The 24,469-nt window shown below is 41.1% G+C and overlaps 1 protein-coding gene across 1 annotated transcript in view; it reads left to right on the top strand.

The window, feature by feature from the left end:
• Positions 1 to 24,122, top strand: part of RBFOX2 (RNA binding fox-1 homolog 2) — a 261,661-nt gene extending 237,539 nt beyond the window's left edge. Inside the window, 7 exon segments of the mRNA XM_036866682.1 lie at positions 1,532 to 1,585; positions 1,707 to 1,799; positions 2,901 to 3,033; positions 6,791 to 6,830; positions 16,223 to 16,311; positions 16,769 to 16,841; positions 18,557 to 24,122. Of these exon segments, the coding sequence (XP_036722577.1) occupies positions 1,532 to 1,585; positions 1,707 to 1,799; positions 2,901 to 3,033; positions 6,791 to 6,830; positions 16,223 to 16,311; positions 16,769 to 16,841; positions 18,557 to 18,601 (527 nt within the window). The 3' untranslated portion in view covers positions 18,602 to 24,122.
• Positions 24,123 to 24,469: the final 347 nt, after the last annotated feature.

The raw sequence follows: 24,469 nt of genomic DNA, 5'->3' as shown, positions 1-24,469 counted from the left end.
CGTATTCAAGATATTGTTGACAGTGTACCATTATATACCATTATTATAATGTGCATCCATTGTATGCATTTAAATGGAGTGCTTAAGTAATAGTGCCATTGATAGGAAAGGAAAAGTTCATTTTTTAATATTATTCTAAATCACTATTCAAGCCTACTGGAGCCAGACTTTAGAAACATGCAGCTCCCGTGTTAGAGATTCTGAAAAGAGTGTGCTAGGAGCCTTCTGGTGAATTCTCAGCATTTTAGTTCATGTTGGCTTTGAGTCCCTTGATTTGTCTGATTGAAGAACATTTGTGCTTTTGCAACTCCAGTAGGATTTGAATCCAGATTTTGAAATTTTTATGCAGAATAATGAAGAGGCATGTCTGTGAGCACATAAAATAATGAATGGGGGATTGGATTGATTCCGAATGAATGGATTTTGTCTTGAATAATGTCTTTGCTTATAGCCATTGAAATCTGTTAATTGGCCTTTTCTTCTTTCCATTCACATATTTATAGAGTAGCAGTGGCACAATGTTATAAAAGAATTAAACCAAAGAGCCAATCTTTCAGAAAAATTAAATGGCATATTTATGTATAAAATTCAACAAATATTTATTAAAGTTTTCACATGGAATTCTCTAACTATCAGTGGGTAATAGTGCATTTTTCTTTTTTTTTTTACTACTTGCCGTATTCCTATAAATATAAAAAAGGGAATGTAGAAATGAAGTTGATATCAAACCTAATGTTGTTTGGAAATACTTAAAATTTATAAATGTTTAAGCTAATGTTCAGCAGCGGTCTTGTATCCATTAGCTTAAAGGTCTGATTAACATAAATATGCTTATTGCAAATTAAAATCTCAGAAGACGTGCACCAAAGTTGGGAATGTACCTTGAATTTTATTATTGCATGTCTCTCCTTAGTGCCTTGGTTAACTCCAGTGAAATCCCAGTGGGAAATCCCAATGAAGGAAGATTTCCATTTACCCAGAATACCATTAGCATGGTATAAATGAACATGGAATTCAGAGGTCCAGGTCAAATTTGAATTCAGTCAAAGGATACCCTTATCAAACAATTAGAGTAGTAAACAGTGTTAAGATGATATAGAAGACAGTGCATCACAGTGTGATAGAGAATGATATATATTCTGCCTTTTTCCTTCTTCTAAACAAAGGTTAGGTCATTAAGCCGTTCTATGAGAGACCGTATACCAAACCCCAGGATTTATTTATATTTCTTTTTCCTTCTCTCATTCCCTCTCCATCTTCCTACGTCCCAATTTTTTTCTCACGTCCTCTTTACCCCCACCACTCCCCTGCCAAATCTTCATTATCCCTTCACTGTGCTAGTCCTGCTTAAAGATGATCAGGTCCAGAAATGTCATCACCCTCTCATATAAACCCCCGCTGGCATTCTAAAGAGAAGCTGGTACCAGGCAAAAATGAACCCAGAGGTGTCTGAAGCCAACTTGCACATCACTCCTTTTCCTTATATTCCTCATATAGTTTTAAATATTTACTGTCCTCTCTTCCATTTCAGGTTGGAAATTAAGCCCAGTAGTTGGAGCTGTATATGGGCCCGAGTTGTACGCAGGTAGTATTTAAGTTAATTTTTCCATTTGTGTTATTTATATGTATTTTAAAAATCTATTGTTTTTCAGTTTCCTATTCCTTTGTAATCTTTTTGCACTTTTTCATTTCTTAAATGCGCTCAGCATCCAGCTTTCAAGCAGATGTGTCCCTAGGCAATGACGCAGCAGTGCCCCTGTCAGGAAGAGGGGGCATCAACACTTACATTCCTTTAATCAGTAAGTAGCCTATGTTGACCTGGCATGGCTTTTGACTGTTGTGAGTAAACAGTGATGTGTTGGTCTTTTTTTTCCGCCAAATATAATACATAACTGAAAAGGAGGCATTCACGAGAAAGATAAATGCTATCACAGTGCCCTGTCCTGCTTAGCCTGTGCTAGAATCTTTTTGACCAAATGTTAAGATGGCCAAAAAGCATAAATAGTTGGAAAAGTTAGAAGGGGGTGAGGACACGTAAAGAAAATTTTAGTCTGCACTTTGTAATGAAGAAAACAAAAGAAGTAATTATTTGTGGAATGTGTTGTACATGTTATCTGCAAGTCAGCTTTGGGCCCTTGAGTCGAATATCACTGAAAAGCCCCTCCTGTATTATTGATGATTCTCAGCTCTGTTGATATCTCTAAAGTCATTTTGACCTGAACCATTTAGCCATTTAGCAAGAGATATAATTAAACAGAGTTCAGTGGACATGGAATCAGTGTCTCTGTGTGCTTTCTAGAGGATAGCACACTTAAAATAGGCCCTTAGAAAATGTCTGCCTCTTTAAAGGATTACAAGGCTGCAGGGGAGAGGTAGTTTCCCTCTCACCTCACATTTCTGAATTGAAATATTTTAGATAAAGAATAAGGTTGACTAATGAAATGTCTGAAGACTACTGTGTGCCTTGGAGTGTGGCAGCATGTCAAAACACAAAAGAATATTCTTATGAAGAATAATTATTATATGTAGGTAATAACGTTTGGAAACAGAGTTAATAATTAGCCAGTGAAAGAGTTTATATCAATCAATTTAAACTGCCCGTAGAAATTAAAAGTCTCATCTCCATTATGGCAGTAGTGCTCAGAGCTTCCTGACCCGTTTCTCCTCAGCTTGCATTGTAAGGCTGAAATTGGGAAGGAGCAAAGCAAACTCACTCAAGATTTGTGATGAATGAGGCATGGAGTCAATTAGTTTGGGCATATTGCATATTTCCATTTCTTTTTGAGAAAAGATGTAATGTCAAGGTGTCTTTCCTATAATTGGTGCAAAGCAAGCTGTGATTGTACACGTGCTGTTGAATGCAAGTTGGCATTTCTGTTGTATTTTGGGTCTCCCTTTAGTTCCTGGCTTCCCTTACCCAACTGCAGCCACCACGGCGGCCGCTTTCAGAGGAGCCCACCTGAGGGGCAGGGGGCGGACAGTATACGGTGCAGTCCGAGCGGTACCTCCAACAGCCATTCCCGCCTATCCAGGGTAAGCAGTAGATTCCAAAATAAGCAGCCGCACAAAAACAGAAAACCTTGGCCCTCGTATAACTTCTGGGATGTTGCCGTGCCACATAGTAGAGATTCTGTGAATATTTGCAAATTAACGGATTAGATGGCAAGAACCATACCATTGTCAGAATGTAACAAAATATCAATTCATTATATAAATCTTCATTTTGGCCACCTTAGGCCCTCACAGTAGTGGCTTAAGACAGTAGCCAGAGCTGTCTTGTGTTCACTAGCAGTGTGTTGGCATGGAGTTCACTCAGCATCGCACGAATTTGGATTAACACTCCTGCAGAGAACCAAACTAGAAGCTCAAGACTGTAGTGCAAGACTGCATCTGCTGGATTCACCCCCTCACCACCACCCTTATTGGGGCTGAGGCTCTCACATGTGCCCTCCCTTGTGGTTTCACCGCCTGGGTGGTGAGCAGCAGAGCTAGTTACCCACAATGGATTTGCTTTCTTTGTAGGAAATGGATTAAAAGAGGTTAATTCAAAGATGAACCAAGTCCAATTGAATCAAGGGAGAAAGGGAGAAGTAGGAAGAGTTAAACTACAGTTGGCTTCCAAATGATAATAAAACAACTAATGGAGCTGAGCATCCTTCACCCTTTGATTTTTGTATGGAGGGTGTCTCATGCAGTGGAATGATTCCATAGCAACAAATAAATCCTTTGTTACTGAATGGGGGAGAAGGAGTGAAGATGGCAGGTTTTGTTTTCAGTTGTTTCTCAGTGTCAACCTAAAACGTATATTTTTGTAAAGAGTGGACTTTTATAAGTTAGTTGTATCAGGACTTCCTTTCTTCAAAGATGTGACGTTTGTGTTCTTCATCTTTTCTCTGCCTGTGACAGGTTTTTTTTCCATATTCTTAATGAAGAATAAACAGCGGCAGAGGAGCCTATTCATTGCTACATAGTTAAAATGTAAAGGGAAAGAGCCTCCTTTGTAGGTCCTTTTCTGACAGCAAAATTGACTGTGAGGTGTACTAATATAGCATTCATTCATAGACCAAAGGGACATGCCATTTGGGGTCCTCAATTACACAGAATTAAAGCATTTTTATCAGACAAGACAAATATGCATGTTGAAATGGGCAGGCTTCAGAAGCCACTGGAAGGGAACGACTTTAGAAATAAACTTGTTTGCAGTTTATAGATGTTTAAATCCCATGCATTCCATCATCTCCATCTTCTGCCATTACTTACTTTTAATTTTATCCTTTTTTTCTCTCAACTTGACCTTTGACCTTCAACCTCTGACATCTCCTTTTAAAGAAGTGAATAAAGATGCAGTATTATTTCATCAAGAAATAGTCAAGTAAAACATAAAACGGAACCTTGGAAGTTCTACACACTAGGAAAATTGTTTTATGAAGCGTCTTCCATTTCAATCCAAGAGATTTTACCATCATGTTTGCAGAGAGATACTGCTCACCAGAAACATGGGACTTCTTTATTTTGTAATATTCCTGAGTTACTTTATAAAGTGGTTGAATTCGTTCCTATTCAAGATAGGTCATTTTAGTATATTGGCCAAACTTGAGAACCCATTCTCTACCAAGTCTGTGTCAGGTATATATTTGCTCAAAGATATTTTATCTTTATGTCTAATCACATCAATTTCTGTGCATTACATTGAACACTAATTTCCCATGTTTTCTTTTTTATTAACTAAACCACCTGTTTACATGGAAGATGGCAAGGAATAAGTCCAGTATTTTATGAGGAATGGCCTAAAATTGCTTTTCAGCTTAGTAAACTAATTTTATCATTAATCATTGTGTTCTAGCCTCCTTGTGGCATTTGATATAGGGAATATTGGAATTCTTCTAGAATTTAGGTGAATATTCCCAGTGAGTGATACAGCTTAGCATAAAATGTATTCGTTTTTAATGCCACCACTCTTCTCTATAGAAGAAATATTTTTCAGTCATTGCCTATATCCCCTTACTGAAATAGTTGAAGGCTAATTAATCACCACTTGGCATCAGTGCTTTGCATTTTATAAGCCTTCGCATTATGAACAAGTCTCTTTTTTACTAAAATGCAATTGAGAGGCAGATTACTTTCTAATGTCGTACTTTAACTGCAGTTGGAGACTGTGAAAATGGACAGAATTCAGCTAACTGAACCTCACGGATGAGTTTAATTTGCCTGTTGTATAATACAAGGGCACAGCATAATTGGGGCATTGCAAAGTGTGATCATACTATCCAGTAAATACAACAAAATGTCACTGGGAGTAGAATTCAGAAACTTTCCAACTACATATAAAAAATAAGTTATTTTCATATTCAAGTTAAAAATATAATTTGATAACCTCACTTGCTAGTTTGTTTATGGTAGCAGAGAAGGTAGTGGTGAAAATTTCCAGCTTGTTTAGGTGAATAAATGATAAATAGATCTTCTAATTTTAAATATCCAAATCTTGATTTAATGAATATGAATAAGAAAGTCATCTTTTTTCTCTACTGCTATTCCATATCTTTTGGTCCCAAAATAATGTTTTGGGGAAGTTATATGCACAAAATACCTCAAAAAGTTTGAAATCTATATTTTAATTATAATAGTTTAGTGTTGCTTAGGATTAAAAAAAGAGTCATGTATTTTGTTTGTTCAATACAAATTCATTTTCTAAACAGAGAGTAAACGCTTCTATTCCTAATCAGCTACCTTCTCAGTTTTATTCATTTAAATAAAACAGGTCATGCCCAGAACCTCAGTTATCAGTTGAATTTTTCAGAATTCCATGAATATTCTTATGGTCAAAAAAGAACCCTTAAAGTCTTCCAATTACTCCTCCCACTCTGGATTATATTGTTACTATCTGGGATCCCCACTGCACCTTTCAATTCTTGGACCTTGGACCAATCACCTTAACCTTTAGCTCATTATCTCTGCTTGTGAAAGCAATGCATTGTGGGTATTTTTGGTTGTGTTTTGTTTTGTTTTTTTTAATTACATTTCTCTGTTTACTTTGGTCAGAATTGATTGACTTGTTTTTCTGAGGTGTTGCATTGGTTCTTAAAATGCTGAATAATAATACTTTGCATGCTTGTGTGATCAGCCAAATCTTATCGCATGTCTAATGTGCAGGGTAAAAAAGCAGGTGATGTATGGATATCAGGAAAAAAAATTACATGTTACTATGAAACTGATAACAAAATACTAAACATAATTTTGAAACATACTTTGCATACAGGTCCTGCCCTAGTGGAATTCTTTGGGTTCTTTTTCTTTTTCATGTTAACCCCTCTCTACACAACCACTGCCCCCCCCCCCGCCACACACACACACACACACACACACACACATACACATACACACACCCCTTTTGGTGCTCTTTAAAGAAAAACTTCCTCTTAGGACAAACTTATTTTTTAAAAAATACTCCAGATATGAAAAGTTGGTGTTTCCAATCCAGCAGATTTTCGATAGCTGTATTAGGCCCTCTGGGAATACGCTTTAGTATTTTCATCCTACTTTAATTACCAGATTGGCAGGCAGTTCCTTCCAGGGTTTCCTTCCTCCCCTGCCATGCCTGTCCCAGAGCTGCCGAAAGAGCTTGTGCCCCTGTGCTCCTCCTGGCTGACTGACCCCGACCCCAAGCCCAGGGTCCGTATTCATACATCACCTGCCCGTGTAGAGCGCATGTGCATGCTGCCGTCCTCAATAACCGGAATGTGTTTCTGTTCTTTTGTTTTTTTGTTTTTGTTTTTGTGTGGATTTTCTGCAGTGTGGTTTACCAGGACGGATTTTACGGTGCTGACCTCTATGTAAGTACACACACCGGGGCCTTCTCGACCCCATCCCCTGACAAGCCAGCCTTTTTTTTCTGTTTCTTTGGTTTGGTTTGGTTTTTTTTTCTTTTTTTAATATAATTTAATTTTTATTTTCATTTTCCTTGTGGATATATATATATATATATTTATATATTTAAGAATGCAAGCATGCTTCTCTGCCACTGCGCTTGCCCCTGGGTGCAAAAACTAAGCCTTTGGGTTTCCTGATCATTGCTAGAGTCAGTCTACTGGACATATTCTTTTCCCTTCCCTACACCCACAGATGTTCTGTGTATCACGAATATACTTGCGAGATGATCAGCAGGTTTAAAGTCTTTTCTTACTGTCGTCTCATGTGCATACATAAATAACAGAACTAGCTTAGCCTGAAACCAACTCTTTCCCTTTTCTGCTTTTCTTCTCATTTCACATCCCTCTTTAGATCATTAGAGCTTTGATTTATGTAGATGGCAGGAAGCTTTCTGAAATGTGTGTTTTCCTATTTCACATAATTGGAGAGAGCATTGTCTTGTGAAAGTGAAATAAGGAACTGATGCCAGTGAAGTGTGGGTAGGAATAAGAGGAAACCACATACTCAGTGCATAAGGCTTTTCTGTATCAGAAGGTCCACAGCCAGTGGGGCTCTTTCCTTAAGAGCCAGCTAGAGGGAAACAAGTGGCATCATTAGCAACCTAGACTCTTTTACAGACATTTGACCATTGTACAAGATTTGTTGATTTGACCAGCCATGCTAACATCTTTATTACCATCCATTATTTAAACAGTCTAGCTATAGCTCAAGTTCCATGATTGGTGGCCACATATTATTTAAAATATGGACAAAGTGATCTAACTGACAAAAAAGAGTCAAGTTTTTGAGTTTTGCAAGTCTTTTATTAGGACCTCTCTCCAAAGATCTTTTTCTGAATGCAAGCTTGGTCTAACCACCCACATTGTCAAGAAACAATTTCCTGAGAAAAACTTGTCAGCATGAAGTGATTCCTTGGGCATAGGGTAGAATTGTCTGGAAATGCTTTCTCTACCCTAACCTCCCCAGAGTCAATAAGGGTACCTTTTTAATGAACTGTTTCCACAGTCTGCCAGAGATTCTTGGCAATCTGAAAACGTTAGTGAACTTTCAGAATGCACTTGGAGGCCCTCTGTGTTGCAGGAACTAGAGACAGGATAGAGCAGCCCTCTGAGATTCGGTGGGTGAGTTGTACACACCTGGCCTGTTTAGAGCAGGCCTTCAAAGTACACTTTAATTTAACACATGCTTGAAGGAACCTAAGCCATGATTTGGTCCAACGCTCTCACTTTGCAGATATGTTTCTTAGAGAGAGTGTGACTTACCCAGATTACCTAAATCATTTGTTTAGCCAAGCATAAAACCCAAATAATCCATATTTCATTACCTCTATTAGTACTTTAATTAAAATCCACAACTTTCCTCCAGTGGTTTTCAAGAGGTAATGAAAGATCTTTTTTTCTTGTGCTCACCGTGAAACTTGAGGGTTGGGAAACAAATCCTACTTTTACACCAAAGTGCACTTTTCTAAATATACGTATTTATATATGCTCTTAGCATGTACATTCTCCCATATACGTTAGTATCCATAGTCTCATGAAACTCATCTATATGTTATTTAAGTTGTTTTCTTGAAATCTGGTCTGTTAGAGTACACTTCCACTTGAATTATTTCTTAAGTCAAGTTTTTTTTTTTCTCAAATATCTTCCTTATTTGGGTATTTCCTAAGTGTGGCCTACTTCTACCTTATTAAGATTTGCCTACTCTCACCTTGTTAACTCAACCAACCAAATATTTGTTTACAGTTCTCTCACTTCCTTAGTTTACAGTATATGATTTTATTAAGAGAGAGATGGTTTTTCTGTAGTTGTTGAGAAAATACTCTTGAATTGTTTTTTATTTACCAACTGGATCACCTTATCAAGCTGAACAGAAGTAATTCAGTGACCTTGCCAAAACATTTTTTTGACCAGTGGCCCCTTGTTGATGAAAAGACTGAATAGTAATGGTATTTTTATTTCTTAGTTCTTATCTTAAAGCAGTTACTTGGAGGAAAAAGTAGTGCTGAAATAATACCCGAACTCAAGAATGAAAAACAAGAATACATGAGGAGGGAACTGTTGAGCGAGGCCTAGTGCAATTTTTAATACAGCTTTTAAAACTTCATATTCCCTGCCCCACAAACAAACAACAACAAAAACCTCTTATCATTTTACCTTGAGTTTGTTTCTGTTTCTCTCTGTACATTTTCCCTTATGTGGAAATCTATCAATATACGTTTAGTTCTCGTTTCCTCAGAAAAGAAGGTTAGAAATAGAAAGAGAGGAGGGTTTATCTAGTATAAAAAGTGCCCTGAACCCAAGCTTGAAGAGACAACATGAGGGAAAAGAGTTTGTTACTGGTTTTATTTAAGTTATATTAATTTAGACTATTAACTGTGAAGGTTGTTTGTTTTTTTGTTTTGGTTATCTCTTTCCCTGTTCTGCTCTTAGGCCGTAATCCCTGCTAGCCATTTTCTTCTTCGCTGTGTCTTTTGTGACACATTCCTCTCAGGAGAACTGATCTAGCAATTGTGCCCATGATTTGTAAAGAGACTCCCCTTGCTGACTTGGGAGTGTAGCAGATAGATTATGTGTCTGCCCGCCCCGTCTTTTTTTCATCAGTAGAAAAGACATCATTCACCCTAATTCACTTTTTTAATGGGATAACAAACTGCTCCTAATTCTCATCCTGTGAAAAGCATGCTTGCATCCAAAGGAAAGAAAAGGCTGGTGGGCCCCTTAGCGGGCTTTTTTGTATGATTGTTTTCCTTCCACAGCTGTGTTTTTTGAACTGCTCTTCCTGTGTTCTGTTATAGAATAGTCTTACAGGAACCAATCATTAGCGCTAAAATACCTCAGGTAGGAGTGCCAGTGTGACCTGCCAATCAATCAGATTGTGGATTGCAGTGAAAAAATTGAATTATACTAACCATTCCAGCTCCACGTTAGAGATGGGAACAGAGGCTTTTTTGGACAAGCAAGACTTGTGAGCGTGTGATCTAAGCCCTGCTACCTCAGCAGTGCACCCAGTCAAGTTCCTTACAAGAGGGCATTTCCTCCAAAATTCAGTGCTCCTGTCCCATTGCCACACATCCGCCCCAGGTGTGTTATACGCACTGTCCCATCACTGCCACCTCTTTTAGTTTGTCAATCACATTTATCCCATGGTGTTTAAACTGGTCTTTTATATTTGGAGAGCTTAGAAATTTGGGACATTTTCTTACTGCTGTGAAAGAAATGAGAAAAGGGAGAAGGTAGACTCCGTCTAAACAGGACTCTGAATCTTGAATTGGACCCTGTCGTGAAATCATAGTAGTAATTGGGCTGTGCTGCTATGTAAGTTTGAAGTTGTCTTAAAAATCTACACTTACTGGGACTCTAAAATTGAAACATGTATTTCCCTTGCCCTCTTTTCCTTTCACCTTAAAACTAGATTAGTGAGTGCATTTGGATAATGATGCACTGTTAGATTCGTTGAGAGCTGGGTGCTAGGAAAAAGAAAACAATAGACAGCTTTTCACAATTCAGTTAGTTTATTTATGTGGCTACCCCGCAAGCTTTGGGAAATGAACTGATTGGGAGAGGTGTGGAATAGTAGTGTTCGAAAGGGTTAGTTAATTAAACATCATCTCTCATCCATCATAAAAGTAGTAAGTGGAAGATACCAAGTTGGTCATAAAAATTTCTTTCCTTAACCCCAATTTTAATAATAATAAGATAAATTTAAAAGATTTTCCTTAAAAATTTTTATCTACTCTTCCAAGTAGATAGGTCTCTTAATCAAAAGCAGTAACAATATTATCATTACTATGAGTTTTGTATTCACATCTGTGTTATTCACATTTAATCAAAGGTGCCATATTGCCACGGAAGAACTCTGTTCTCCTAATGAGCCCTCCTCATACAAGTTCAGTCTAGAGCAGTGGATCTGAGCCGGAGTAGGGAGGAGGTGAGGGAAAGGAGGGAGTTAGAATCGTGTAGAGACAAAGTGATTCCCAGAGGCACAGCCTTAGACCCAAGCTAGCTGGACTGGATCTCTGCTCTGCTGTAGTGATTTGAAGCATCGCACCTGCCATTCTCCCCACCCTCCCACCCCCACCCCCCAACTCCCCTTGCTCTATAAATCTATACATCACATGTAGGGAACAAGCTTTCATTCTGTCTGCTGGTCTTGAAATACACATTCTTCTCCTCAGTGTCACATAATGTCATTGTCTTCCAGGTAGAAAGAAGGTGTCTTGACATCACATGCTCACCAAAGTCCTGTTTTATTGTCAATCCTAAAACAAAAAAGTAATAATAAAATTAATGGCCAGGTGAAAATCAAGACAAGAGAGGATTAAACTTGGATAGGCAAGGAAAGGTCGGGTATAAGAGGGAGGATACGTAGAACCCTTCCATTTTGTTCTAGTTAAAACACAGCTACAGAACTGTGCAGAAGAATCATGTGGTCAGCGTGGCAATGCTGTAAAGTTCACTAGACAATAAAATTGGTTCAGAGTGGAGTAGAAAATCCCTAGGAGGTGACATTGGGTAATGCAAAAGTGAGACTTTAACAACAACAACAACAAAAGGATCTTAAAGGTAACAGCATTTTCCTTTGAAAAAGCTGGAAGTTGAAGGCAGGGATGTGTTACGGATATGAGAAAGGATAGCACACGGGAAATACTTTAGAAGAACACCGGATCAGAATGTATGGGTGTTGACAGAGGGCAAGCATACAGGTGAGCACTGCGGGTCAGAACTGAATCAGGAAGGTTGAACTGGGGAGTGATATAGCATTGGGCTGTCCCAGTTGGGAGCACTAGGAATCATGCAGAATGAATTACAAAGGAATAAGAAAGTAATTATTTTTAAAGGGGCATGTGGATATTTGGACCAGGCTTAGCCATGCCAAATTTATCCAGCTGTCAGGTTCCAGAAAGCTGTCCGTGTGTGCCCTCTGACATTAGGGTGTGCTGTGGCCATGCTAATCCCCATTTTTTGTTTTATTTCAAATCACACACAGATAGAATCTGCAAACTGCTTCAGATCAAACAGGTCTGATTGTGTGTAAATACATATGTCCTTTTTAATTTTTATTATTAATGGTTGCTTCAGTTTTGCATCGGTGCATGGTTAAAAGCAATACACATCAGCTATCTCATGACTTCATATCTCCAAATGAATTATTTCTCCTCTTTTTTTGTTTGTTTGTTTGTGCAGTCAGCTGAAGAAATGTTAACATCTCACTCTAAATCTCTCAGTGGAGTCTCTGTTCCCTTCTCTGATATAACAGATGGGTTACTGCTTGTTATAATTATTAACATTGTGGTGTGGGCCAGGGCTAGGGTGGGCGAGATTGACTCTTCTTTGGGCTGGGGAGGGGCCAGTCGTTAGGGTCTGGAATGTTAACTCAAGTGGTGACTGACTGTTTCCGTAATACCAGGTCGTTGTGGCTGCACGCTCTAGTAATTGAGGCTGTGTACTTCACCGAGCTTGTGGTAGAGCCTAGGGCAAACCGCTGTCCCAAGAGAATGCTGGGATAGATAGAGTTAGCCAATCTGAGTCTGAACGTGGTGATTTTGCTGGTTGTTCTAGCTCCAGATGTTGGCATGCTTAGTTCTTAATGTGATTAATAAATGTGGCGCCATATCCCCTCCCCACGCCTGAACCCTGTCTCTCCTACCCCTCCCCCACCCTTGTTCTTTTTGAAAAACTTAAGAAACAGCAATGAAACCCTTGGTGTTTCAAACTGCACTTTGTTCTCATGTTCCATAAACAACTTCAGATTTGCTAATAGAAGTGAAAGTTGAAAAAACAGTTTCTCAGCCTGGATTCTTTATGCGTTCCAAAATCCAGAATAGAAATAAATATATCTGAATGTTCATTGGCTTATATTATGGATATTTTGTTAGATTATGGATATTATATTAGATATTTTGTTGAATAACCAGTTTAAAGCACCAGCAGAAATACTTTGGACTAAGAATACAGCTAAGAGGAGGAATCCATGACATATAATTTAATTTTTCTAACTTTGGGGTAGTCATCAATGAATTACCAAATCAGTTTATTGCGATATTACCTGCCCATCCTAAACACGGACCCCTCCCCTTTAAAGGGCCTCTCTGTAGCACCATTATCATAAAGTAATCAGAAGAGTAGACATGTGGAAATATTATCTGCTTTTCTAAAAAATTAATGTAGTTTTTCTTAAAATTCTGTTGATACTCTTCTTGAGCCTTTTGTTGCCAGTAAAATATTTGCATGCCTGTCCTGTGTTCCTGGATTTGAATAGCAGAGAACCTCATCAAATTCAAACTCCAGAGTCAGCGCTCACTCGTAACAGAAGGAAAGGACTGCAGATAGATTATCGTTACCTCCTTCTGCTTGGAGGGAGCCTTCCCTTCCACAGCCTGACCATTTAAAATTGTCTTGATCAACAATAACATTACCCCCAAACCACTGAGGTGCCGATGGCTTCTTGCAGGTTGAGGAAACTGAGGGGAAGTGGCTATCAGTAACCTCATTCAGAGTCTCCTTTCTTCCCCATGATTAGTCCAATACAGCTCAAATTTAATGATTTAATACAATCCCCAGTATCTCTGACATACCGAGACTTAACTGAGAGTCTAGTTAGTACTTTTATGAGAATGCATACCTCTGTCCCATGGCATAGAACTTCAGTTTTTAAATGTTTTACTCAGAAAGATATAAATTAGGCTTTAATTGCTTTTATTACCTTGACTTTTTCAATTTTTAGAGATTATTTTGGATTTTGAAGGAATGCTAAAGAGAGAAACCTCATGATGCTTGTTTACCACATTATCCTCATTTACAAAGATGTTTTACTAAACATGGCCCCTCTGTAAACTTCACACTAGCAAACTTTAATTCTAAACTAGTGGAACCATCTCTAGTGATACCAAAAAATTGAGCCTTCAAGGTTCATATAAAGCTTAAAATTTCAACTGTGATGATTAGCATGTTGTTTTGTTTAACAATCCTTTTACTGTTTCATTTTTTCTTTAGAAGTTTAAAAGGTAAAGAGACACTTGAGTTAGTTTATACATAAATGTATATGCTTATGTGTGTATGTACGGCAGTGTGTATGTTGCCGCCTGGATGTACGGCTTTGCCCAAATCAGTCTGGCCTGCCTGTTCCCATAGACCTGGCTAGAATTCAGAGGAAGCGTGTGGATCACAGACAGCCCCCGAGGGTACTTCCTGCCACGGCCCTATCCATTACCATCTCATTGCCAGTGTTTGGTAATACTAATTAGAGTTTTCTTATTTATAGGAATATCTATGGAAAGACTTATAATTGAGAAAACAGTGTTTACTTTGCCAAGTCATTCACTTGAAGAACAAAGAAGGAATAACACAAAACCACTGAAAGCCAATCAGGGGCCTTTTTTTTAATGTATGTTTGAAGCTGCTTCTGATGAATTTAAGCAGCATAAATTTAAAGAGCAGCAGTAAGCTTTCCCCCCGTGGTGCAGTGTCTTCAGTTAGAGAAGGCATAAATTATGTAAGAAATAAGCAAAAAGCTGTAGAAACCTCTAAGAAGAAATCACAGCTATTTCCAGAATAAGATTTGAACAGAAATAAAAGCAGCAAGCTAGAAGCTTCCCTGTCAGATGGCTAAGAAGACCAAGGGTCCCATTGGAAAATGGTTGTTTCCAATCCTAAGAAATGATACAGAAGTAAATTTGAAATTTCTTTTGTAGGTTTAGCAAAAACTGAACATTGAAGGAATAGAAAGCAGAAAGCACAGGCCAGAAAGCTTCAGATGTCCACGAGAAACGGACACAGTAATATACAGAAACGAAACATGCTGTGCTCGCTGCTGAGGTGCCATCCAAATGGACATAGCTGTATTTACCTATAGTTGATGGGGAAATGACAGTAATAGAAGTACACACCTGAATTAGGTTTAGGTAAAATAGATGAATTCTAGAAAGGTAAAGAAGAAGAAGGAAAAGTAGAGCTTGCCACTTTTTCAAATAGCCTGTCTCATGCGGCATTTGTTGTTGTGATTATCTTTGAAAAACTTCATGAAGTATTTCACCCTGACAGAGAAAACCTTTTGAGTATTTGGTTCACCTAAACTGAGGTAAAATAGCAGGACAGGGGAGTTTGAAACTCTTTAGGACTGAGAGGATATTTGAACCCTTGGAAGAAGAGCTCCAGAACCTGCTGTGAGATTAGGATGTAAGAAGTCCCAAAACCTTTTAGGGAAGAAAAATAAATGCAATTAAAGGCTTGGGGGGGAGGGAAGGGCTTCCTGATCTGTTTGAACCTAGTCCAAGGGTCCACAGCCCTTTGTAATCTGGTTTGCCTGAGTCTGAACTATAGATTGGACTTGGCAAACTTTTTCTGTAGGGAGCCAAGTGGTAAAGATTTTCGGCTTCATAGGCCATACGGTCTCTGTCACAACTACTTTCAAAAACAGGAGGCCAACTGCATTGGTCCACAGGTGGAGGTTTGCCAACCCCTGATCTACACTGGTTCTTCCTTCTAAATATCGCTTGATTATCTTAGCCTCTTGGCAAACGCACTAGGCCACATGGAGCATAGCACTATATGGGACCTTTCTTTATATACTGTAGTCTCTTAGCAATGGATCAATCCAAGTACGCATCAGAGAATCTGCAGTTAACACATATAAATTTAATGTTTTAATCTATAATTTACATTTCCTGTCAGATAAAGTTCTCCCAACTTCCTGTAAATATTTTCCCTGTTCAAAGTTCCCACGAAGACAGACCCAAAATCATATCTTCATTTTGCGGGGGGGGCGGGGGGGATAAATTAGGAGTTTGGAATTACAATAGACACACTATTATATATAAAAATAGATAACCAACAAGGTTCTAGTGTAGAGCACAGGGGACTATACTCAATATCTTGTAATAACCTATAATGGAAAAGAATCTAAAAAAGAATAAATATATAGATATATATATATGTGTAACTGAATCACTTTACACCTGAAACTAACACAACATTGTAAATCAACTATATTTCAATAAAAAAATGTTTTAAATCATATCTTCATTTCTTAAATTTGAGAAGAGGTACTACAGTGTAGTTTATTTTTGTTACTATTACAAATTGCAAAGCAAATCCCTGCCTTAGGCGGAGCTTAATTGCACACTAAGGAATAACATGCAGACTGATGCAGTTTGAAACATTCTCTCCCCACGGGTGTGTCTGTGTTCGTGTCTGTGTCTGTGTCTGCGTCCGTGTCCATCTGCGTGTGGGCGGGTGTGTGCTCGCCTGCCCCCCGGGGGAGAGGCATGTGTAAAGTCAGTTCTCCTCTCTCCTGTAGGGTGGATATGCAGCCTACAGATACGCACAGCCTGCTACTGCAACCGCTGCCACCGCCGCCGCCGCCGCCGCCGCCGCTTATAGCGACGGGTAGGTGCCGAGACGGGGGCGGGGAGCGCCGGGCCGCCCCGCGTCACCCCCTTTCCTTCCCCGCGCCGTTTCCAAAAGGGCACTTAGCCCCCGGGACTGCCTGCTGAGCTGGGTTTTCCACAGGCCTTCTGCCTGGACTCTATCCTGCCAAAAACCCAGCGGCTCACAGGCTCACACTCCTCCCCTCCCTCCCTCTTGTTCCTGTGTGTTTCTGGCTTTGACCCCAATTTCCCTCTTCCTCATCTCCAGTGCCCTTCTTTTCCATTTTATAGAAGTACTTCAGAAATTTTCAGTTGCTGCCTTTAGGAGTAGAACGGAGGGATTTTTTCCATTCTGCCAGTTTCCTAATAACATTCCAAGTTACAAGTCCTTAGCACAGTAAAACCCCTTAATTTTTTTTTTTTTTTTTTTTGTCACTGTCTTTCCTTTATCTCCCTGATTGGATTTCTTTTTCCAGTTATGGCAGGGTGTACACGGCCGACCCCTACCATGCCCTTGCCCCTGCCGCTAGCTATGGAGTTGGCGCTGTGGTAAGTAGATGTGCCTTTTATTTTTTCAAACGTTTTACTTCTGACTTTTACCTACAGACTACAGAAGATCTAGGGAGGTGATAAATTCAGCCCTTCTTCCATTGCCAAAGTATTAAAACCAATAGGACTGTCTGGAAATTTCATATCACTTCTGTGTGTGTGCTGGTGTGAGCCCCCTGGCCTGGTTAAGGACAGGAGAAAGGAATGAGCAGTGACAGTCTGCCCTGAGTAACGGCATTGTTCGGGAGGAAGGAAGGGAACAGCCTGCTGTTTTATAATGGCTCAGATGCTGGACGCATACCTGTGGCAGAGTTTTACTGATAGGTATTCGCCAAGACTTGGGGCACAAGACTCTCCAGTTTTCACAGTAAACTTTTCAAAAAACTTAACCTGTCTGCTTCAAATGCAGATGCCAAAGGATGTCCCTGCTATTCCTAAGCCTTCCGGCAGATAGTACTAAAAATCACCAAAGAAATGCCTTACAAAGATATTTTATTAATAACATTTGTGGCAAAATATGGTATATTTCTTAGAAGTATACAAAAAGTCCATAGAGCTCATCTAGAATAATCCCCCTGACCAAACTCGAATCCCCCCCTGCAGTATTTTTGTGTTGGCCTGGACACCTCCGGGCCAATGACGGGACTCACTGGATTCAGCAAAGACTGGCCGGTCCACAGTGATACCTCGTCGTGCCAGACGTTCTCTGCCATCCACGGTGTCACTGGCCAACGGCCCGGGAACACAGATGACCATGTCTGAGAGGGAGGCAGAACGATGGTCACAGTTAAGACATAAAAGATGTGAGAGAGCCTGCTACTTCCCACACTAAATCTCTACTGATGAAGATCTGTGGAAGGAAGTAATAGGGTCCTGTGGGGGTATGGGGGGCAGTGTTTAGAACTGAAGTAGAGACGTACGATATAAGGAAGTGTTGGGAATTCCTGAGGTTTTATTTAGTGCCCAAGTGATATAAGTCCTGTACTAAAAGAATGACCCAAGGAGCGATATGTCCCTAGGGAACTTTTGATTGAAAAAGATAATTCATTAGATTATGATTAAAGAAAGGAAAGAAGCCCACTTAATACCCCAGTTTTACATATCTCATATATATATATATATATATATATATATATATATATATAAAAGATAAAAGTCAGATATGTCAAGAAACAACCTGGTTGGTATTTTTTATAAATTACAGAGGAAATAGACTTTATTCGTTGAAAGATTAACTCAGGTTTAAATCCAGCACCATCTCAAACATGCGATGTGACAGAGATAGTGGTCAGAAGTAACGTGTTCTCCACTGCCAGGTAATGGGTAAGAAGGTAAGATCAGCAGTGTGCTTTAGGTCACGCTTGTAATGAGGTAATCAAGGTAAACAAGACCCATGCTTTTAAAAAATCAAACTATTTACAGACTTGGTTTTAAACTTCATTGAGTTTCTCTTCTGTGCTAACTCATGTAAATAATGAACCATTAGCATACTCTCCCCTTGAGAATATCAGGTCAGCAGTAGATGTTTGGGCTCTGGTCTGAGCATCTTAGAGGCAGAAGTTGGTTTCCTGACCTCATGCACTAGACAACATCTAACCAGTTGCTTTGAAGCTTCTAAGGAAGCTGTTTTTCCAAATCCCTCCTCAGGACATGTCTTCTTTTGTAATGCTTCTCTCATCAACCTTTTAATATTTTTGTGTCTTTAATTACTACAGGCGAGTTTATACCGAGGTGGCTACAGCCGATTTGCCCCTTACTGAAGTGACGTGAGACCCCTGCAAGTGGGACAGCCCCCCAGTTCATGAGGCCTGGCTATTGCAATATTTACTAGTAGAGGAACTCTATAGCAAGATGAAGAGGAAAAACAAACAAACAAAAAACACAAAAAAAGAGAGAATACTTTTTTATACCTCACTATGTTCTTTGAATATGTATTTTTCCTTTAAATTTCTGCCTTTAATTCTTTTGTTCCAAAGATTGTGCATTTTTTTCTTTTTTCTTTTTTCTTTTTTTTAACTGTGGTAAAAAAAAAAAAAAAAATAACGCATTTCCATGTCTGTATGTCCGTGCTTAGCTTATTCTGTCAATCACGGAAGAGGCAGTTAATGAGGAAGGAGAGACATTAGGAGCTGATAAATGCGTCTGATCAGAAATCAGCAGACAGAACTACCAAAGTGTATCTGGTGCTGAATGGCTGTGGGACAAGCAGAAGTGGAAGAGATCTCTCTGCAACAGGATATCCTTCTAGTCTTCTGAGTTTCTGGTCTTTGGCAGGCAATTCTGATTGGCTGTGGCTGGAATCCACATGCTAATAGACTATAGGAATGTGTGCTGGCAAAGCAGGAGAATCACTAAGACACTTTCCTCTCCTCTTCCCTCCTGTCTCCTCATTCTCTTTACAATCATCTTACACGCAAGGCCTGAGACAGTTGGCATCGTTTTTGGAATTATAGTATTAATATTTCCAGACATGCACTCAGACTGTGGATAATAAACACCTCATTAGGAAACCGGTCTCGGAATGAACTCTGGAGTATGAAAAAGATCACTCTTTTCTTTCCTGTAAACCCTAGCATTCCTGCTGGGCTGCTTTTCCTTTCGTTGAACCACAGCTTAGCTCATCTCTCCTTTTATTAACACCCTGCTCCCATGTCCTCGAGATTCAGGAATTTAGGACCCAGGGACAGAAGAATAAATAGCCAGTGGCCAGATTTCCCCGAGGTATCTGGGCACGGCTTGAGGGCTAGAAGTACAAATTGTCATGCACCGGTGAAGAGGGTGAGAGCAAGAAAAGGGGTGTTAGACGATGTCAGATTAAGGCGCCCTGATAGTCCCGATCTTTCTCTTGCATCAAAAAGTCACTACAAAGTAGAAAACATATAATAAAGGCTCTGGTGGCAAAAGATGAAGCACCAAGCCCTAGATCAGCTGTCCCTGGAGGTCTCTGTGAGTAGGGCATGTGAGGGCAGGCAAAGGCACTTTGTACAAGCTCCAAAGCCATAGGACTTTTCATCTTCCAGAGCCTTTACGAGTCATTTCTGTCCACAGTCTGGAGCCCTTGTGGCCACTCCACCCAGCTTCTCACTGTCCTCCAAAGACACCCAGCTGAGCATCTGGACCACTTGGTACTCATGAACACTACAGGACATGAAACAAGCCCCTGAGGCTGCTCCCCTCCCGTACAGGATGGAGGGTCTGAAATGACCAGGATCTCATACGTTGCCAGGAAGAGTCATGTGGTGGCCACCACAGTGAGTCACTGCTGTCACTACCTGGCTTCGACTTATCTATCATCAGACAGGGGAGAAAGTGTTTCTCTTCTAGCTCTTAGCTGTTAAAGGCAGGGGTCCTGCAGGATTTCCAAAATGAAGGCATTAGAAAATAGAAAAGCACGGTCCGTTTGGCTCCCTGGTCTATTCACATTGGTACTAGGGTGACCTTTCACCCGAGGGATAGCTGCTAAAGGGAGTAAGTAATTCAGAGACATGGAGCTTCTGGTTTGTTATGGGTTTGTTTTGGTTTGTTGTTTTTTTTTTGACTCCTGCCTCCACCCGTGTTCTTGACTGATACTGATTCATGTCCCTGAATTAAAATGACTGACATATGACAGCATCAAACATTCTTTGTAAGGAGAGGGATCTGTGAGGGGGGACTGGCCTGTCGTGTATAATACATCTCTTCTCCCCCTTCAGAATCCTCTCTCTCCTAATAACTGGGAGGGAGGCTTCCCTGAAACTAGGGGAGACATCAAGGAAGCTAGAGGCCTCGATGCAATTCTTAACTGATTCTGGGGAGGAATGCACAGAATAGGGGACACCAGACTGCCCAGTCCATTGGCCATTTTCAAGGGTTCCCCTCCCCAAGCCAAAGTTTGGTTTGTTGCTGTTGAGACAATTTTTGTTGTGTGTGTATATAAATATTATAGTTTGGGGTGTGGGAATGGGATGTGGGGCTTTCACAGGTCTAGGGAATGGGGGCAGGGAGGATTTTTTTCTTTCTTTTGCTTTTGTTTTGAGGGAGAGCTTTTACTGAGTGAAGAAACTGAGAGAAATTTTGTGTCCTGTTCAAATAGGGGCCATTCTCACAAATGGCAGGCCACTACTCAGTGGAGACAAGGCCAAATTCTAAATGGTTGTATCCATAGCAGGGGAGGAAAATAGGGCAATGAGTTCAAGAATTTTCTATTCTTTTTTTCCAGAAAGAGGGAAAGATGATGGGAAAGGCAGAGAAGGCAGCTTCCACAGCCCTTTTAAAAGAGGCAGAAGCCTGAGCTTTTGTGCATTTCAGTTCAGCTGGTTCTGGCTGAGGACTCCATAGGCAAGCTCTGTGTTTTCCAGTGGGCCTCTGCTGCATTTCCAGGGGTGGTTTTAATACCGCTTCCTTCAGCTCCTTTTACTAAGAAAGACTAAATAGAGTTCTGCTTGTTATTAAAGGGCCTTTGGTTTTCAGTGTCATCACTGAGAATTGGGGCTCTCGAAGCATCAACCTCCCCAACAGCTTTTGAACTTTGAGATTCCATACAGGCAACTTCATCAGAGGCAGGTTCCTCGAAGCATCAGTGCTTGTTTATTCCTGACTCTAGTTCCCACTGGACTAAGAAACTGAGTCAGAAGAGAGTATGGCATCTTGTAAGTTTGTTAGAGGATGCTGGTGAATAATTCCAGAAAACGTATCCATGCTGAATCAATTTCAACAGCTTTACTGTAGGTCACGATGTGGACTTCTATACTAAGCATCTTACTCTTAGAAGCTGGGCTCCTTTCAGGAGCCCTCTAGTGACCACCTTTATCTGAATATCCCTCTTTCAGCCCAGAGAGCTGTCCTTAGAGCTTTTCCAGAATTCCTTATATTACATAGTTCAGCTCCCACTGACCGAGATCAGCTGTTGTGATTCGTCACATTTAAGGCTCTCAGTTTTTACAAAGCCCACCGTCACCATCCTCCTTCAGCAGCCACAGTTGGAACTGAGCCGATATTATTTTTCCTTGAAAAAGAAGGGGACTGGAGCTCAGCTCTTAGTTTAAGGGGAGCTAGTGGAGCTCTATTCAGTAGAAATCAATGATAGCAGCTTTCTCTCAGAAGTGTGACTCCTCAGGGGCTGAACTCTTAGTTTAGGTTCTACTTTCCTAGAGCTCTAGCAGATAAGTCGGTGAATCACTACCACCCTATAACTAGTCACATAGCTTCCAGGTAGGAAGGAGATGTAAACTCGGGATGGAAGCAACCCCAAGGATCTGCAGGAAGGGCTGGATGGCCTCCCTTCCTTCTGGTGGGAGGATGAGGCCAAGGGAGGGAAGCAAGGGACAGCCCAGAGGGCACTGTAAGGGAGGAGGGGGGGACCATTGGGACCGCCCCCTTTGACCAAGCCCAGCCACTTCTCGGCTGCTTGCAACCCCCTAGCACAGAAACAGTTGCAGAATCGCAGACTCGTTTCCCCCAGAAAATAGGAGGAAAGGGACTTTGGCGGGTGGGGAAGGGGTAGTGGTGTTTTAAAAGCATAAGTTACCTGTTTGCACTGTTTTAAGATAGGAAAAAAAAATAGTGGGCAAGGTGAACATCCAACGTAAATTTGTGTGTTTTTATTTTGTCATGCTCTTGAAAATGTTTGACCGTTTGTAGTATCCACCAGTGAAACCTGATTCTCTGTTGCATAAAACACGATTTTTTTGGAAATGTTACTGTCCGAAAGCCTCTTCCCTCCCTTTCCCCTTTGCTGTGTTCTTCCTTCATCCTCACTTGACTGATCAACCAGGCAATAGCCATCCAGGAGCTAGAGTGTGAAGCAGGGCCCTTCCCAAGTAGACTCTGGGTGTCCTAAGCCAGCATGTGCCCTCTGGTTTAGCGAGTGCCGTTGAGTCCCTGGCCCCCATCTTTAAAATAAGGCTCACAGACCAGGCTGCAGCAGGTTCTCAAATTCCCGAATCAGATGCACTAGGGAGGAGGAGCCAAGGGGCGGAGGGGAGTCCTCGAATATGGCGGGTGGCCGCAGTAGCTGAGTTCTCCACGTTACCGGAACTGTAGCCAGTTACAGATTACTCAGGAAAACGGTCGATCACTTCAGCCATGGTAGTGCTGGTTGGCAGGGCTTGGTAACGGAGAGAACTGCTCATCGGCCACAACTCAAACCTTGCCTTTAAGGGGATTGCCAGCCGGGGCCCCTCCGCCTGGCAGTGACACACGCACCTGCCAGTGTGGTGAGGGCTCAGCTCACACCAGCCAGCAAAAAGGGAACAGCGATGCTCTTCTCTCCCCCCTACCACCCGCCCCTGTTACCAACGCCAGATTCCCAGGGGGTGCGTACGTTTTTGAATTTTTTAAAAATGTTTTTTGGTTTGGTTTTTCCGGGGACTGATGAGTGCTTTAAGCAACGTCGATACCCCACCCAGACCCTGAGCTTTGTCATTTTCTTGTATTTTTCTGTTCACAGTATTGTGTGTGTGTGTGTGCTTGTCTTGGCAGCTCATTTTGGCTGTATTATATATCGAGTGATGAATTGATCCTCCTTTTTTTTTTTTTCCCCCTAAGGGATATGAATTGTTTTTTTCTTGTGTTATAATTCTGCTTGTGAATAGCTGGAGCAAACCTGGGGCTGACACACGTAAGCTAGGGCTGCAAAGTGCTGAGAGAGCCGGGCAGGGTGGCTTGTCCCTGACAGGCTGACCCACCTGAGTCTCTGAGCTTTTCAGTCCAAATCTCTGCAAGGCTAAAAATGCCACCGAACCTCCCCTCTTGTCCCCGCTCCCCGTGGCAGGGACGAAACCATCCCTACATGCAACGTGCAGTTTCTCCGGCCCCCTCCCATTGCCATGGCAAAACAGGTACCTATGGGGCATGGGGGCATCACATGGGATGCTTGTATAATCGACCACCTCACCTTTTCTCCCCCCTCCGCACCACCCCCCCCCACCCCCGAATCTCTTCCTAGGACACCCGAGCTGCTTGCCCAGGGTCCTGTTTCCCTACAAACTCCAGAGAAGCACCCAGGGCTTTGTGACAGTCTCTAATTCCCTCCCCTTCTTGTTAAGAATCATATTGTATAGTAGCTTTCAGACCATACAGTATTCATTGGGTTACTCCTATTATTATCAAGTAGCTGGAATTGTGAAGGTCGGAGTAGTTAGATCTTTAGCTTTTATTCCTTATTTTTTTGTATTACTATCCATGTGTATAAATTATTGATCATGTTGCTGGCTTTTATAAACTCTAAGCGAAGGAGGAGCACTGCCTCTGCCTTTGCAAATGGTAATGAAGCACTGTTTTTAAATAAAAGGAGAAACACCATTCTTCGCCCTGGCCTGCGTGTGTTGATCCTCAACGACCTCTGTTGCCTCCCCCATGCTCCAAAGATAGAACTTGGATTTGACTTTTGTAAGATGGAAAAAAGAAGGCGGCAAACACAACGCTCCCTGAATGAGATGAGGGGAGAGGGAAACACAGGCCGAGGCTGGGGCCATGGGACTTGCCCTCCGGCTCTTCCAGTCTTCGCAGGAGCTGTCTTCCTGCTTCTGCCTCTGAAATCTCCTTCCCCTTCACCTCTTCCCTTTTCCATCCTCTCCTGGTGTCCTCGCTGCCGCCCTCACCTGCCTCAGAAACTGCCCTCCAGGGGGCGTTTCCCTTCTGGCCACCTG

The sequence above is a fragment of the Balaenoptera musculus genome, chromosome 10, assembly GCF_009873245.2.
Source record: "Balaenoptera musculus isolate JJ_BM4_2016_0621 chromosome 10, mBalMus1.pri.v3, whole genome shotgun sequence".
In the NCBI taxonomy this organism is placed as follows: Eukaryota; Metazoa; Chordata; class Mammalia; order Artiodactyla; family Balaenopteridae; genus Balaenoptera; species Balaenoptera musculus.
Note: the sequence above shows the minus strand (reverse complement) of the source record. Positions and strands in the feature narration are given on the sequence as shown.